Below are 15,283 nucleotides of genomic sequence, written 5' to 3'. Positions count from 1 at the left end.
CGGGCCAGCGGCAGGGCCAGGAAGGGCAGGGCCAGGCAGCAGAGCAGGTCGGCCAGGGCCAGGTGCAGGAAGCAGAGGCCGCTCAGCCGGTGCTGCGGCTCGCCGGCGGCCACCCAGGCCACGGCGATGTTGCCCGGCACGCCCAGGAGGAAGGCGAGGGCGTACAGCACCAGCGCCGCCCCGTAGCTGGGCGCCAGCGCGGGCTGCACCGCCTGGGCACCCTCGAAGTCGGGCGCCGTGAAGTTGAGGTCCAAGTCGTCATAGTCGTCGCTGTGCTCCCACGGCTCCGTCATCCTGCCAGCCCTGCAAGACAAAAGCGGGCGAGATCCAGTGGCCTCCTCCGAGCAGGAAGCTCTTCCCCAGGGAGGACGATCGACAAAGCCGACCCACGCCGACGCAGCTGGAGATGGGGCCCCTGGGGGAGCTGGAGACCTCTGCTCACTCTGCCACCTCTCCCCCTCTTCCACACCACCGCTGCAGCTCATCCTACCGCGTTTCAGCCCCAGGGAGGGAGTCCCGGCGCCCATGGGGCGGCCGCCTTTGCAGGAGACCCGTGCCTGCTTCCTTCCTCCAGAGGAAGAGGAAGGCAGGGCTGAAGGCATCCACTCTCCCAGCCTCATGAAAAGACCCCACGACCCCCGGGGTCTCCGTTGGGGCCCACAAGGCCGAGGCGCTGTGACGCCAGGAGCGCTTCTTGCACCCTCACGGCAGCAGCACTTTCTGCCTGTCCTGCTGCAAGGCATCGCTTCACCCCAAACGCAGGGTTTGGCAAGCGCCTCTGCTGATCCCACGAGGGTCCCGTCAGCCCCTTTCCACAGCCTGATGGGAGACCAGCAGCTCTCCGGATCACCACCCACTTTGGCACCATCTCCAGACTTGCCGAGGGATCCGTTCTCCAGGTTGCTGATGGAGATGTTGAGCAACATCACCCACGATGGGGCTTCCCAGCTCTGGCCCTTCCTGAGAATGGGCCAGATATTTTGTTTTTCCCTAGGCACCAGGAGGCAAGAGGATCCCTCCAGCCCCGCTGAGGCCCACGGCGCTCAGCAAGAAGACAGCCTGCCACAGGGGACACGTACTCCTCTCCCTGCTGGCTTCGATTCCCTCCTGCACTGGGGGGGGCGGGTGTGCACAGAGGGGGGTTGCCCCGGCTGGCTGCTGTACAGCTGTAGCCTAACCTGTAGCCCCCCGAACAGCCAGACACCGGCCGGAGCTTGTGAAACCTCTGCTCTTTCCACACCCCAGGAGTTGACCACAAGCCAGCTTTTGCCAGCCGCTGCAACTTCTTTCTGGGACTGGGGGAAACTGCGGTGTTTATTGTGTCGCAAACGAACTAAAATCCACTTTGACAGCAAAAAAAAACTCTCCCTGCTTTGCCCTAGCCCTGGAGACTAGCCTCAAAATAAACATCTGAAAAGGAGAACTAAGGGAGCAATCCTTGCTCAATGCTCTCTGTCACTGCAGAGGTGCAGATCTTAGGGGCTGTCCCACCCATCCTGGACTTCCGTCCAGTCGCCACAGTGCCAGGATGAATCTGGTCTCAGGACCTGGTCTGGGGCAGAACCAGATAGGCCCGTTGTGGCAGGAAGGCTCTTTGCCCAGCCAGCAGGCAGAGCAATCGAGGAAGGGTTCTGCTTCATGTGCTGCAGCAACCATAACCCAGAGGAAACCCTTATTTCAGGATATTGCTAAACTTCTGCTTGCAACATGCCCACAGTGATGAACTCATGTGTGCTGGCAATCATGGAACAACCCCTCCTTCCCCAGCCCTTACCAGGCTTGTACACATTGGTGACTGGGTATGAAAGCCACGTGTGCACAAGAACTGCTCTGGCATTGTCCCAGGGCTGCTTGCAGCTCTCCGAGGGGGAGCAGGAGCCATCCAGGGCAGGGAGTGCCTTGCATTTACCCTTGGAGACATCTAGTGTGGTTGGTTTGTTTGTTTGTTTTTAAGATGCTGAATGGCAAACTTACCTGTCACCAAGGTCCCTTTTGCAGCAGCCTGAGCTCACGATCCGTGGAAATCACCGGTGAGGAAGGAGTGAGCTCCCCTGCCAGTTCCCAGGGAGGTCACTGTGCACAGTGGACAGCTCTGCCAGTGTGGAGAGTCTTTGCCCAAACAGAGCTSTTTTCACAGATTGGGCAGGCGCAGCCCCGTGTACCCACCCCACCCACAGGCACGGCACACATCCACACACTGACTCATCCCTGGCTGCTTCACCCTGCAGCATCAGGCCAAAGAAAGAAGACCCTGGATGCTGGAGGAGCTGCCTACGAACGAGAGGTCCACATTACCCCGCCTCCCAGCCATGCAGGGCTGCAGTGGGAATGGGGCAGACGTTGGCCACAGCAGATTCAATATTTATTTGCAAAGTTGGACACATCTACAGTAACAAAGCAGGGCTGAGCCAGCAGGCCCCTTCCGATGGGATGGGAAGGAGACATGCCAAGCCCCTGCGTACCAGGGAGGACCTAAGTCTGTGGGAGGGCTGACTCCAAAGGCTTGGGAGTGCTGGAAGGCTCAAGGGAAGTTCACCACATGGAGTTCATCTCTGACCTCCCTGACTGTAAGCCCTGGCCTGCTTGCAGGGAAGGAGGCAGCAGGGTTTGCCAGGCAGCACAGCCCTTATGGGGCCGAGAGGGGACCTGGCACAGGGCACAGTACTGCGACCTGGAGACAGGAGACGGGGTCAAAGCTTGGCCTGGAGGAGAAATGGGGCAGCTGCCTGCAAGAAAAAGAACCACTCTAATGAGTCTTTTTACCACTGGGTGGGTTGCAGCCACAGAGAAAGTCATGAAGGGGCCCCTAGGCAGAGAGGATCTGGGTATTTGGATGCACAAAATTTGATGGCACGTGAGCTGCTTTAACTCTCCAGCTTCCCCAACACTCAAGCAAAGTAGCCGGTTCCCAGCAGGGAAGGAGGGTGAAAGATGCATCTTCTCTCTTAGTGGCCACCCAGACCCCCAGGAGAGGGTTACACCCCCAAATGAAATGGGTTCGGGAGGGCAGGAGGCAGCACTCCCCTGGAGCTGTTCCCAGCTAGTACCCTGGAGACATCTCAACAGGAGCCATGCGAAGTCACACGTTGGTGCTGACGCTCTGGTCATCCACTGTGGACTTGGTCTTCATCCTGCTGTCTCCCATGGTGCTGGGGGAATCCTCACTCAGCACGCTGCGCAGCACAGCTCTCCAGGAGCGCTGGAACTTGTCCTTGAAATCCTGGCCCATGATGACATAGATGATGGGGTTGAGGCAGCTGTTGATGTAGGCTATGCCGGCGACAATGGGGTCTGCTTCCAAGGCACCCTTGAACAAGGTCGTGTGTGGAAGGGTAGAGGCCAGGATCAGCCCCACGATGTGGTAAGGCAGCCAACACACAAAGAAGCTGACTATCACTACAAGGATAAGCTTAATGGCTTTCTGAGAGCGGGCAAAGCCCTTGCTGTGGACACGGGCCAGCAGCAGGCTGTAGCAAACTGTGATCACCACAAAGGGCACCAAGAAGCCACAGAGGAAACGGAAGACAGCYGTGAAGAGCTCAGTGAGGCGCTGGTGATGCCCAACTGATGCATAATCCAGCACGCAAGTCTTCTTATCGGAGAAGACATCAGAGCGCGTTGTCCGAAAGACGAAGGATGGAATGGTGAGGAGCGCTGCCAGGCCCCAGGCAGCAGCACAGACCGCCCGCGCCAGCCCCGGTGTCCGGTGGTTCTGGCACCACACCGGCCGTGTCACAAGGGCGCAGCGGTCCCCGCTGATGGCCATCAGCAGCAGCACGCTGGCGAACATGTTCAGGATGGTGAGGGAGGGCAGCAGCTTGCAGGCAAAGTGGCCCAGCGGCCAGTGGTGGTCGCGGGCCAGCGGCAGGGCCAGGAAGGGCAGGGCCAGGCAGCAGAGCAGGTCGGCCACGGAGAGGTTGAGGAACCAGACACCATTCACTGTGCGCCTCATCTCAAAGCCAGTCACCCAGATGACAGCTCCATTGCCCAGCACACCCAGGAGGAAGATGATGGCATAGAGCACCAGAATTGCCCGGTAGCTGTGAGGGATTTCATAGTCATCAAGGTCGTATATAGAATAGTCATCAAGGCCAGAATAATTGGAGGTATAATTGTACATTGAGAAATCCATTCTCCAACAGCTCCCAACCTGGAAATCAAACTCAGTTAGAAATCATCATCTCTTTCTCCATCCAAATGCACATTTCCACCCCAAGTAGGATATCCAGCACCCTCAGCATGGAGACTGGACACACCAAGTACCCTGCGACAGAGAGTAGCAGCATCGTGACATCCTCAGTGCTGGGCAGGGCCAAGCTGCTGTCCTAATCAGAACAGCACAGGCGTTAAACAAGCAGCTCTCTTCTTTTGCAGAATGATGCTGTGACAGAGAATAATCTACACTGGCCCGTGTGATGTTTTGCCACAGACTTGCGCTGGGGCTAGGAGCTCCACAACAAGTGTGTGTGTCATGAGAGCCCTGAAATGCTGGGGTTTCTGTCCTCCTGCAGCTCTTGCTCCTCCCTGGGAAACGGGGTAGAAAAGGCACTTGTTCTTGTGTCATTATTTCCCTCCTTGATCACCAAGGAAATACCAACTTCCCTAGCTTTCTTGATTTGTTCTTCATTGCATTTTGAAGAACTCAGATGGGGAAACTCTGGGGAGCTGCAACTCTGCCAGGGCAGCTTTCTCAGGTGCTGTTGTGTCCTGCTGAGCACGCTGGCACTGGGAATTTGCTCTCGTTCTCGTTCCAAGCACAGGCACAGGAAGGCTAACACCACACTTTGTAAGGGGAGTGGTGAACCAGATCACAGTGAAGAAAGTGCAGTCTGCACCACCCAACCCTGGGCCTCTGCTGCTGCCTCCTATGAGCTGGAGATGGGGTAAAGCCACTCAAGCATCCCTCTGTCAGGAGAGGGAATGAGAAGAATTATCACTTTTCTCTGTAGGCAGAAGACACTTAGTGCTGTGACCACAGAGCACTCTGCTTCAAAAGGAAGAAAAATAGCTCTGCAAACACACAAGGCTTCCCTTGCACTGGGAGTCATAAGTGCAAAGTGCTAGAGAGGGAGAAGATGGGTGTGCCAGATCCTTGGGGACCCAGAGCCAAGCTGCAATGTACCAAAAGGAGAGGGCAGGAAAGAACTGGATGCAGTTCTGCCCAGAGACAGGTGGAACTTCTCACTGCCCAAAGCATCACCCTAAATGTCCACAGTGCAGCAGAAAACAGAACTTGAAGCAGCAGGAGAGGCCAGCATGGGGAAGATCTAGGACTGTCCTATTGCCTGCTGAGCGATGCCTGTGCATGCATGGCAAGGAGGAAGGGCAGAGACCAGCCCTAGGCTTAAAGTGCATCCACATGTCAGTCTGCAGTTAAAGAGGGGCTACAGCAACCTCACTTAATGCCCTCACCTCAGGCTGCAGCAAAAAGACACCACTGCAGTGGAAGGCACTGAGGACCCTTCTGTCCACACAGGCTTGGGCAACATTTCTGCAAGGTTTTCCTGTTGGTTGCAATCAGTTACACCAGCCTAGTTTTCAAAAGAAGAAGGCATGCCACTCTGCACAGTAATGGACACTGCGCGTACAAGATAGTAAGCGCTGAGGATTGCTATGACAGCCTTTTCCCCTATCTGGAAAACAAGTGGCACAAGAGAGTAGATCCCAACTGGCCAAGATTGAGCCTAGGAGCTGGAGGCAAGGGGAAAAGGGTGCTGTTAAGGCTGGTGTCTCTCACAGTCAGGTGGACAGACCTCACCTAAGGTCAGAGTTCATCTAGTGGTGATCAGGACCATCCTCACAGCACACAAGAACACATGCAAGCAGATGCTAAAGAAATCCCCGCTCCACTTATGAAGATATCTCTAAAAACTGAAGGGAGAGTATCTCTCACAAAAAAAAAGGGGGGGGGGAGGGACAACGCAACACAGTCCATCAGCAAGAGGAATCCTGCCAGGAACTCGTGCGGCTGATTTAGCAGATGCTCACCTGGCACAGCAAGTCCTCGCAGGCTGCGTCCACCCTGCCAACAGTCCTGGTGTGCGGGGAAGGATGGGCTGAGCCAGCACTGGGGTTTTATACAGCAGTGAACAGGAAGCAGCGCGTGCATCTTGAGAAAGATTACCAGTTTCATCAGCTAAGAGAAGCTGGGCTGTCCACATAAAGGAAGAGTGTTGTTCACAGAATAGGGCATCTGCAGCTGGGCCAAGATGATCTGGGCTCAGTCCTGCGCTGCTTGGCTCCCATGTCAGGGACCTGCTGTCCTTCACCTGCACCACGCTGAGCTTTTATGTGTGGAGAATAGGCACGAAACATAGTGGCACGGAACAGCCACACTGTGCCAGGGCGAGCAGCTATGGGGGGCATCCTGGCTAGCAGAAAGCTCCATCTCCAGCTGCACTGCAGGGGATCTTGGTACGCAAACCCCTTCATCACAGAGCTGCAACAGGAGCTCACAGAAGCAATTGGTCAGGGCTAGAAAGCAAGGAGAAGATGAGAGCCCCAGAACTGCACCTTGTTTGAGTAATAACGGGCTTGTTCCAGCCTGGAGGCAATTCCCCGCTGCCACAGCTGGGCCCAGGAAGGCTCCAGGCACAAGTCTCACTGGAGAGGACATGGGGGCTGACCAGAGCACCCCAGTGTTTTGCGTGGCACTGCCCACCCCAGCCCCATGGTGAGGGGGCAGCATCCCTCCTTTCCCCCACTGGCTCTTTCCGTGCAACCAACACTGTGCCTTAGTGGACATTAGGGCCACTACGCCTGGGTCAGCCCTGCTGTCTGCTTCGGTCCTTGCAGGGCGCCGAGGTCTCTCAGCACCCTCTGCTGTTGGTGGGTGTCATGCCAGAGCTCCAGCACAGGGAGCTGACTGCCCTCCCCAGCACAAACCCACAGCAATGCCAGGCTGGGGGGGACCAGCGAGAGCAAGTGCAGTACCTGGGATGATCAGGAAGAGGCTGTAGAGCTCCAGGTCTTGCTTAGCTCCTCAGTCTGGGGTGAATCCCAGCACGCAGAAATGCCGTTAGTGTCCAAGGAGAAGGGCTGGGGAGGCTTGCTCCGAGTCACATACATTTGGAGAAGAGGACGTCTCCCAGATCGTCTGGGCTCAGAGCTGCTCTTGGCTGCTCTAGGCTGCAGATCTAGGCACATTCTCCTTCCCTCCTGGCTGGGACCTGCTGACTGCTTGGCTGCCCTGAACCCCCCTGTGCCCCAACATGAGCAGGATGCGACCAGCCTCCTCCAGCTGGTGCAGGAGAAGTTACAAGGTGCTGCAGCACTTCAGTGAGAGCCCTCCTGTTCCCAGCGAGGCTCCCAGCCAGGAAGGGCTGCATCTTACCTAGGCGCTCCTGCCCTCCTCTCACCTCCAGACCTCCTCCCGAGCCCCACCAGCCACTGCCAGGAACCCCCAAACAGGACAGGCTTCTTCCAACGCCCTTCACAGCCTCCTTGCAGGCTGGAAACCGCATCCCAGAGGCAGCGCCCAGCTTCCCGGAGGATTCTTGTCCCCAGCCCTGCCCTTGCGGAGGCTGCAGCCCTGCCAGCCGCTCCAGAGAGCGCAGCTCCCCAGAGCATRGGGCTGCGTCGCCGGGGCCCTCAGCCTGTGCCAGTGGCAGAGCCGTTGCAGAGCTGCAGAGCCGGGGAGGCAGCGAAGTCCTGCTCGGTGCCGTTCCTGGTGCCGCGGGGTGCCCAGACCAGCCCGTAGTAGATGACAAGGAGCAGCGCGGCCAGCGAGACGCACAGGAAATAGGCGCAGACAGTGGCAACGCGGAGCCAGCGTGGGGGCGGCCGCCCACCGCCCAGCAGCAGCTTCCCCGCACCCCGCAGACGCTCCCCGGCGTAGCTCGGCAGCACTGGCGGGCCGGGGCTGGCCCCTTCCTGCTGCTTCATGGCTCCAGCGCCGGGGCGCCCAGGCCTGTGCCATCCCTCCGGCCCCATGCCAGGCTCAGCCTCCCGCACCGCCCCCACGGCACCGCCCCTTGCCGTTACCAGGACTCCCTCCAGCCTTGGGCACTGGGAGAGAGGACCCCCCTCATACAGCTGCGTGCTCCAGGAGAAAGAACTCCCCCCCCCCTCGCCCCCAGCAGCAAAGAGACAGGCACAGAAGAGTTTTGGAGGTTTATTTTATAAAGATTCAGTTGTCACTGATGCAGGATGAGGCAACCCCTTGGGACCAGTCTCCTCCCTGCCCAGCTCCAGCTGGAGGTGCCAGGCACAGGAGGCACCTGGGCCCCAGACCTCCTGCACTCAGGTGAGAGGGGAGAAAGGGGACCCCCAAGGGCCTGGAAAAGGGGCAAAGGACTCCTCGGTGCCCTCCATGGCCTGTCCCTGGGCAGCCAGGGCCTTTACCCAGGGTATCTGCAGCAGGGAGTGGGCAGCTGTAGAGGGGGGTCAGCACCAGAGGGGCTGCAGTCAGAGCCCTCACCCCAGGAGCCTCTGCCCACCCTCAGCTTGTGCCCAGGCAGGGACCCGCCTGCACCCACGGCCACCTCTCTGCTACGTTAGTGCTCCAGCGCTCACTTTCACAGTGCAGACATGGGTGCTCCTGCATGCGTCTCAGCACCCAGGGCTGGCTTTGACACACCTCCCCTTTGGGTGCAGAACAGATCCAGCCCCCTCCCCACAAGCAAGGGAAGTCCAACCCCAGCAAGGTGCAGATGAGTTATTCCCAAAATATGGTTTCCTGCCAGCAGCAGAGGAGCTGCCCCAGCTCACAGTTTCTAGAAGGCAGTAGGAGTCAGGGCAGGAGCAACCCAGCTAACAGAGGGCCACTCCAGCACATCAGGGCGCTTTGCCATCCTGTCAAAGGAGAGAGAGAAGGCACGATGAAGTCAGCTCCCAGGACATGCTCACCCAGGAACCACACAAGCAAGGCTGGGTGCCTGCAGCTAGCAGGACAGAAGCAACCCCAAGCCCGCACCCAGGGGTGCTCTGCCCACACAGTCAAAGCTATGTTGGCAGAGGCACCTGCAGCAGAGGAGCCCAGGGGATGGCAGACCCTGCCCAGGGCTGTTCCCCACCCTCCTTCCAGACCCACGGGAAACACCAGCATCAGACAGAAGAGGTGCATTTGGTACCAGGCATGAACACAAGGGAACGTATGTGTCCAGAAACAGCTGCCAGTTCCTCCCACTACCCTCTCCCCAGCTGGCCCACGGCACCCCCACACCACTCCAGCCAGAGGCAGCATGGCCCCAGGGTTGGTGCCCCACACTCAGCTCTGCTCCCTACAGCAGGGCTGTGTGCTCAGGGCCTGATCCTGCCCAGGCTCTGGCAGGAAGCAGCAAGGSAGCCAGCATGACAGGCCAACTCAGGGTGAAGCCATGATACAGGGCTGCATCACAGCCCCGCCCCTGAGGCAGAGGCAGTCCAGAAAGTGTTTACCCCCTTGTCCCCAGCTGCTGCCCTCCTCTCAGAGCCCACTGTTCCCACTCAGCGCAGTTATCTTGGGCCCACAGCACACCATCTCCCACCCCTGGCTACAAGCTACAGGGAGAGACCAGTCCCTGGGCTGTTTTGAGAGGGAAGAGTTTAATACAGGACAGACAGACTTACAGATGTTACCAAGTGCCTTAGACTGCCCAGATGCCCCTGACTGCAGGGGCTGGAGCTTCCCCACCAAAGCAAGCTCCTGGCCCGCACAGCAGACCCAGCACTCACAAGCCAAGTCCCCAACAGCCCCTGCCATCTGAGCACGGCCTGGCTGAGAACATGGGAAGCTCGTGGGATTCGAGAGCGCCAGGTCTAGACCCCACTGCTGGGGCTAGAGAGGGGAGGGGAAGAGCTCAGAGCCCCAGCAGACTCCATGCAGCCTGTTCCATTGCACAGAGATCCCAGGAGCAAGCACTGTAACTCCAGGGTGATCGCAGGCCCGCAAGAGCATAGGAGGCAGGCGAGTCAGTCTGCAGTGTGAGCATCAGAGCTGGCAAGCCCCACCCAAAAGTGGGAAGGACAGACAGACAAGACAGAATACAAAGCCCAGAGTGTTCAGGAATCAGTCCAGTTAGTGGCCAGACGGAGAGGGCGAGTTCTTACGGAAACGCACCCGCTCGAAGTCTGTGATTTCCACTGTGCCAGGAGCAGCCTCTGTGTCTGGCTCGTGGTGCAAAGCCTGGRTTCCTGGGGAGGGAGCAGAAAGAGGACTGAATTCCCAGCTAGGCAGCAGGCTCGGAGGAGCACTCCCCAGGCACTGGACCCCACAATCAGGCCAGCACCCAAAGTGGGGAGACTCCCTCACCCCTGCAGAACCCTCTACTCCCCTCACTACCTTGTGTCTCATCCTCCGGGGCAGCTGGGGGGCTCCCTGGTGCCTCTTTCAGCTTCTCTGGATCTCCCAAGGCCTCCTGCTCTGTGGTTGGCCTTGCTTCCACCTGCTGCAGGGGCTCTGCAGGGTTCTGCACCCCCTGGGGGGCCTTGGCCAGTTCCACGGGGCTCAGCCCTAGGGGACAGACTGTGGTTGGCACGAGAAGGGGCCCGCTCGGCCCCTTTCCCCATGCTATCAACCCAGGGCTGAGCCCAAGTCAGGACTACGCACCCCCAACCTGCAGAGGTGGGGGATCTGCCCTACCTCATCTCCCCCACTTACCTGTAGTCTCGCCAGATGCCCCTCTTGACTGGGCTGGGGGGGCAGAGGGGCCTGGCAAGGGGCTGTCCCCTAGGCTGCTGCGAGGAGAGGCCAGGTCCATCTCCTCACCCCAGTCCGAGACTGGCTGGTGGCCTTCCACGGGGGAGAAGGGGCTCAGGGGTTTGCTTGCCCCCCCACCAGGGCTGGGTGCCACAGGGGGCATGCGCAGTCTGGGAGCTGTGGCCTGCCCAGCCTTTAGGGGACGCTGGTCTTTGGGGGACGCACTGGGGGGTGCTTCATCCTCGACCAATGACCCAGAGCTATCTTCCTCCTCTTCCTCCTCACTGACATCCTCCCACTGGTCCTCATCTTCCTCAGGGTTCAGAGAGGGCTGAGGCTCTGGGAAGGTCACGCTTGCTAGTTCCTCCACCTGTTGACACAGAGCAAGGACCATTTGGGGCGAAAAGGTTGCRCACTGAGGCCAGGGACTGCTGGACATGGTCTGTTGCTGGACCCCCAGGGGCTCTACTCCAGAGCATTTTACCTTCTGCCCCAGGCCTTCAACTCTCGCTGCTGCTGCCAGAGGCTCCTTCTCCTCCCAGCGGTTGTCATGCATGCTGGAGAGGAGGAAGGGCATCAGTGTGAAAGCTCTGCTATGGCCCCCACCTGCTGAGAGCCCCAGCACCCAGTGGTGCTGGGGCCAGAGAACACCCCAGGCACCCCAACCTGTAAGGCTTGGCCCCCGTTCCCTGGCTCCGTCCACAGCCCCGTCCCTTTCTTCTCCGCTCTGTGCGATGCGGGGACAGAAACTCCCCGAAGGTAGGTGGCTTGGGCAGGCGCTTGTTCTCATCTGCGACAGGAGGGAAGGCTTGCTGGAGCACCGCTCAAGGCCTTGGGCCAGGCTGGCACCTTGCACTGCTCAGCTCCCCAACACATGCCCTTGTCCTGCCCTGTCTCCCCTCAAGCCCCACAGGAAGCTACAAACTCACCCTGTCTGCTGCCCCCTTCCAGGCCTGGTGCTGCCACAGAGCCCTCCTTGAACCTGAGGAAGACAGGGATGAGTGAGATGGAGGACACTACATCTTCCAATGGGTCTGAGCTCAGTGCAAACCGGCCTCTTCCCCCAGCTCAGCCCACAGGAGTCACACCCTGAACCAGCCCCCTGCAACAGGGGCAGTTCTCCTTCTCCACATACATTGTGTCCGTTTTCTCGGCATCCCACTCTCGGCGCCACTGGCCCGTGGGTTTGCGGTGACGTGCCAGGCGCTCCTGGTCTATCTGCTCCCGCTCCTTCTTCCAACGCACGTACTCTGCTCGCTCACGGCCCGTCATGGAGAGCGTCATGTCCAGCGTCCCCCCAGCCTTCGGGCCAGATCGGCGGCCCTGAGGGGAGACAGGTCAACATAACAGGAGCCAGAAACCCCCGTGAGACCAAACCCTGCCTGAGCACCTCCAACCACATCTGACACCCACCTCAGRATCACCAATGTCTATAGGGAGGAAGAAGCAGCCACTCGAGGGACCCATAAACTTCCCTAGCTTCCCTCAAAGTTGCAGCTCTTCACAGCTCAAGACTCCTCTCTTTTCCACCACAAAAGCCTCGTCCAGGGCAGCACCCTGCTCACTCCCCGTGAGGTACGTACGGGGCCCTGCCAGGCCTTCTCACGCTCCATGCCCGTCTTGACCTTGTCGAAGTCCGCCCCTCCCCAGTTGCGGATGTGCCGCCTGCTGCCCTCCTTGCGGTCAGCATCCTGAAAGGGGCCGCTGCGCCGCGGGTCATCCAGGAAGTTGCGCACYGGATTCTTCTCATGCAGCCCATCCTGAGCGAGAGGGGAGAAGGGAACGCTGTCATCTCGCAACTCCAAAGCCAGGGGAGCATCACCTCCCCATGCACGCCACCGGCCCTCCCTGGCTCACCCTCTGGTTTCGCTCGTACTCCGCAATCTTCTCCATCTCCTCGTTCATCTTTTCAATATTCTGGCGCCTCCGCTCTTCCCACTCCTGGTGGYGGCGGGATAGTGAGAGCACAGCCAGGAAAAAGACAGTTCCTCACAGGACACACAGCACCCCACAACACTCCCTGCCCAGGCCTCACACATGGAGCTTTTAGCAGGGAAGACACCCTGCACCATCAGGCTGTCTTCCTAAGCAKCTTCCCTCACGACCCATGGGAAACCCGCATGCACCACGCCAGCTCTGACACCCACCTTGGACTTCCTGTCGGGGCCAGCGTCTCCCCCCATCGCTAGACTGGCTGCCCCCCGGCCCCGTGACCGGCGGCCACGTCCGCCGCGCTCCCCCAGGAACACGCTGTCCCCCCCGGCCCCTTCCCAGACAGGGTCACCGGGAGGCTCCGTCCGCAGGGACCGGCTGGAGGGACGCAGGCCTGCACGCCCTGAGCCACGGGGAGCACYGCTGCGGCCAGGCTTGGGGGCGCCAGGAGACTTCCTGTCACTGACAACACGCTTCTCCTAGGGGAGAGAAGGGCAAAGCGCTGGGTTCAGCGACAGCTGCCTCACTGATGCCTGCCCTTCTCTCAACTCCCCAAGCCCCACAGCACATCCTGCCCCACGGACTCTTTCTCCCAGCCCCAGTTCCTCCCCCCCACACTCACCCCAGGGGAGAGCATGACCTGGACAGTGATGGAGAGATCCTTGTCCACCCATTTCCGCTCAGGCTCGCCCTCAGCGGGTCGCACCCGGCGCAGAGCCGTCACCGCGATGCCCTCCTGCTCTGCCTTCTTACGGTCCTCCTCAATCTCCTGTGGAGAGAATGCAGRCATGAGCAGGGCCCTGTCTGGGACAGACCAGCACCTCCTCCAGGGACCCTCATGGCCCTACCCAGGCCTACACCATCACCTTGTTCCTTCCCAYGTGTTTGGGCAATGGGCAGAGTCCCAAGTTCACCCAGGACAACCGACCAGCACAAGGAGGGAGTTTCTGGGCCCTGCAGGGAGCCTCTGCCCTACAAAGCTTCTTGACACAGCAGATGAGATCAGAGATGGCCTCTCAGCCCATTGGCTCCTGAGATGTCACCTTCCCCAGGGTTTACGGGAGACAAGGGACAGGAACTGCCCACCCAGCAGGCCACCCCCCTGCAATCCCATGTTACGCAAGAGGCCTAGCACTAAGCCACAGTAGGGGATTAGGCGCTGTAAGTGCCTTAACATGCTCTGCCTCCACGCAGGCAGAATATCGGAGGGGAACACACAGCTCCAGTGTGAGATGCCAGAGGAGCACACGCCATGGGCACAGAGTCCAGGCCAGGACTCGCTAGGTGCTCAGCCCTGGCTCCCTGCACCTGATAGCGCTTGATGAGGGCCTCGTTCTTCTTGCGCAGCGCCTCGATGCGCTTGTCCAGCTCCGCGTCCTTCTCCTCCTTCGACTTCAGGTCCAGCGTGGCCGACTGCAAGGAGGGCAGCAGGTTGAGTGAGGGCCCCTGGACCCAGACCTGCAGCAAGGCTGGGGCACCCAGCCCSGCCCCAGGACAGATACAAACACAGACACAAACAGCCTCTCAGTGCCCTCAAGCCCGGCCCAAAGCGAGGCCCCAAAAACTCGCCCCACAGGAACASCCGGCTGGGCCCGGATCCCAAATCCGACCCCACACTGAGACCGTCAAACCCGGCCCCAGAATCCCGGCCCGGTCCAGAACGGGCCCCCTAAACCTGCCCTGCAGAAACCCCCGGGCGGGGCCCAGACCCCAAACCTGGCCCAGGCCGAGACCCCCAAGCGCGGCCCGGGGGCCTCAGGCCGGGCCCGGCCCCCGCCCGAGTCCGTCAAGCGCCGCCCCGACCCCGGGGCTGGAAAGAGACGCCCTCCCCCCCGAGCCGAGCCGAGCCGAGCCGGGCCAAGCCGGGCCGGGCCCGCCGCCTCCGCACTCACCATCCCTAGGCCAGCCCGGGCTCGCGGCCGGGACCCGGGCGACCCGCCCCACCCACCGCCACAGCGAGCGACTTCCGCTTCCGGCCCGCGCAGGGAGCGGCCTTAAAGGAGCCGCGGCGGCCGGCCCGCCGCGGCGCGGCCCCTGGCGGCTCGGAGGAGCCACTGCAGGCGGCGCCGCTCCGGCGGGGCGCGCCGCTCTGTCCGCGCCTATGTCCCCTGTGTGTCCCCTGTGTGTCCTCCATATGTCCCACCATACCTCCCCGTACGTCCCCTGCATGTCCCCATATGTTCCCCTTACATACCCTACGTGTTCCCCACGTGTCTCCCGTGTGTTCCTCTATGCATCCCCCATATATCCCCTATACGTCCCTCCATACATCCCTCTTTATGTCTGTGCACACATCCCCCTATATGTCCCTCTGTGTGTCCCTCCATACATCCCCCTTTATGTCCCTGTGTATGTCCCCATACACTTCCCCCTATTTGTTCCTCCGTAATTCTCTATCTGCTCATACATCCCTCTGTGTTCATCCATATGCCCCTCTGTGTGTCCCTCCTTCCCTCTGTCTGTCCATCCCTCTATATGTCCATCCGTCTGTTCATCACTCCGTCCATCCATCCATCCATCTTTCCATCCATCCCTCCATCTGTACATCTGTCCGTCCACCCATCTGCTCATCCATCCCCCTCTCCATCCGTCTCCGCACCCCTTCCATCCTCCTTCTGCCTCTCCATCCTTGTCCTCTGTCCCTCTGCCCATCCATCCGTCTGTCCATCCATCCCTCCCAGCCGTCCCTCTCTCTGTTCCTCTCTCCTTCCTCCCTCTGTCCTTACATTTGAC

The 15,283-nt window shown here is 60.0% G+C and overlaps 3 protein-coding genes across 3 annotated transcripts in view; all 3 read right to left on the bottom strand.

The window, feature by feature from the left end:
* Positions 1 to 523, bottom strand: part of LOC146588558 (C5a anaphylatoxin chemotactic receptor 2-like) — a 3,318-nt gene extending 2,795 nt beyond the window's left edge. The window contains exons 1-2 of the mRNA XM_085317792.1: positions 491 to 523; positions 6 to 303 (exon numbers count right to left, since the gene is read on the bottom strand). Of these exons, the coding sequence (XP_085173918.1) occupies positions 6 to 293 (288 nt within the window). The 5' untranslated portion in view covers positions 294 to 303; positions 491 to 523. The remainder of the gene's footprint in view (positions 1 to 5; positions 304 to 490) is intronic.
* A 1,817-nt stretch (positions 524 to 2,340) lies between these two features.
* On the bottom strand, positions 2,341 to 7,189 carry LOC146588557 (C5a anaphylatoxin chemotactic receptor 1-like). The gene is made up of 3 exons (XM_085317794.1): positions 6,934 to 7,189; positions 5,989 to 6,474; positions 2,341 to 4,150 (listed from the first exon to the last, which is right to left on the bottom strand). The coding sequence occupies exon 3, from the start codon at positions 4,130 to 4,132 to the stop codon at positions 3,080 to 3,082; it is 1,053 nt and encodes a 350-aa protein (XP_085173920.1). The 5' UTR covers positions 4,133 to 4,150; positions 5,989 to 6,474; positions 6,934 to 7,189; the 3' UTR covers positions 2,341 to 3,079.
* Positions 7,190 to 8,100: 911 nt separating this feature from the next.
* Positions 8,101 to 14,541, bottom strand: CCDC9 (coiled-coil domain containing 9). Its single transcript, XM_085317793.1, has 14 exons — positions 14,443 to 14,541; positions 13,859 to 13,963; positions 13,173 to 13,319; positions 12,766 to 13,029; positions 12,476 to 12,559; positions 12,202 to 12,378; positions 11,754 to 11,941; positions 11,548 to 11,600; positions 11,285 to 11,408; positions 11,103 to 11,175; positions 10,580 to 10,988; positions 10,262 to 10,432; positions 10,040 to 10,113; positions 8,101 to 8,793 (listed from the first exon to the last, which is right to left on the bottom strand). The coding sequence occupies exons 1-14, from the start codon at positions 14,443 to 14,445 to the stop codon at positions 8,776 to 8,778; spliced, it is 1,890 nt and encodes a 629-aa protein (XP_085173919.1). The 5' UTR covers positions 14,446 to 14,541; the 3' UTR covers positions 8,101 to 8,775.
* Positions 14,542 to 15,283: the final 742 nt, after the last annotated feature.

This window comes from Rhea americana, unplaced genomic scaffold (assembly GCF_003343005.1).
Source record: "Rhea americana isolate MKP2758 unplaced genomic scaffold, rheAme1 scaffold_507, whole genome shotgun sequence".
NCBI classification, from domain to species: domain Eukaryota; kingdom Metazoa; phylum Chordata; class Aves; order Rheiformes; family Rheidae; genus Rhea; species Rhea americana.
This window is presented reverse-complemented; position numbering and strand designations above follow the sequence as displayed.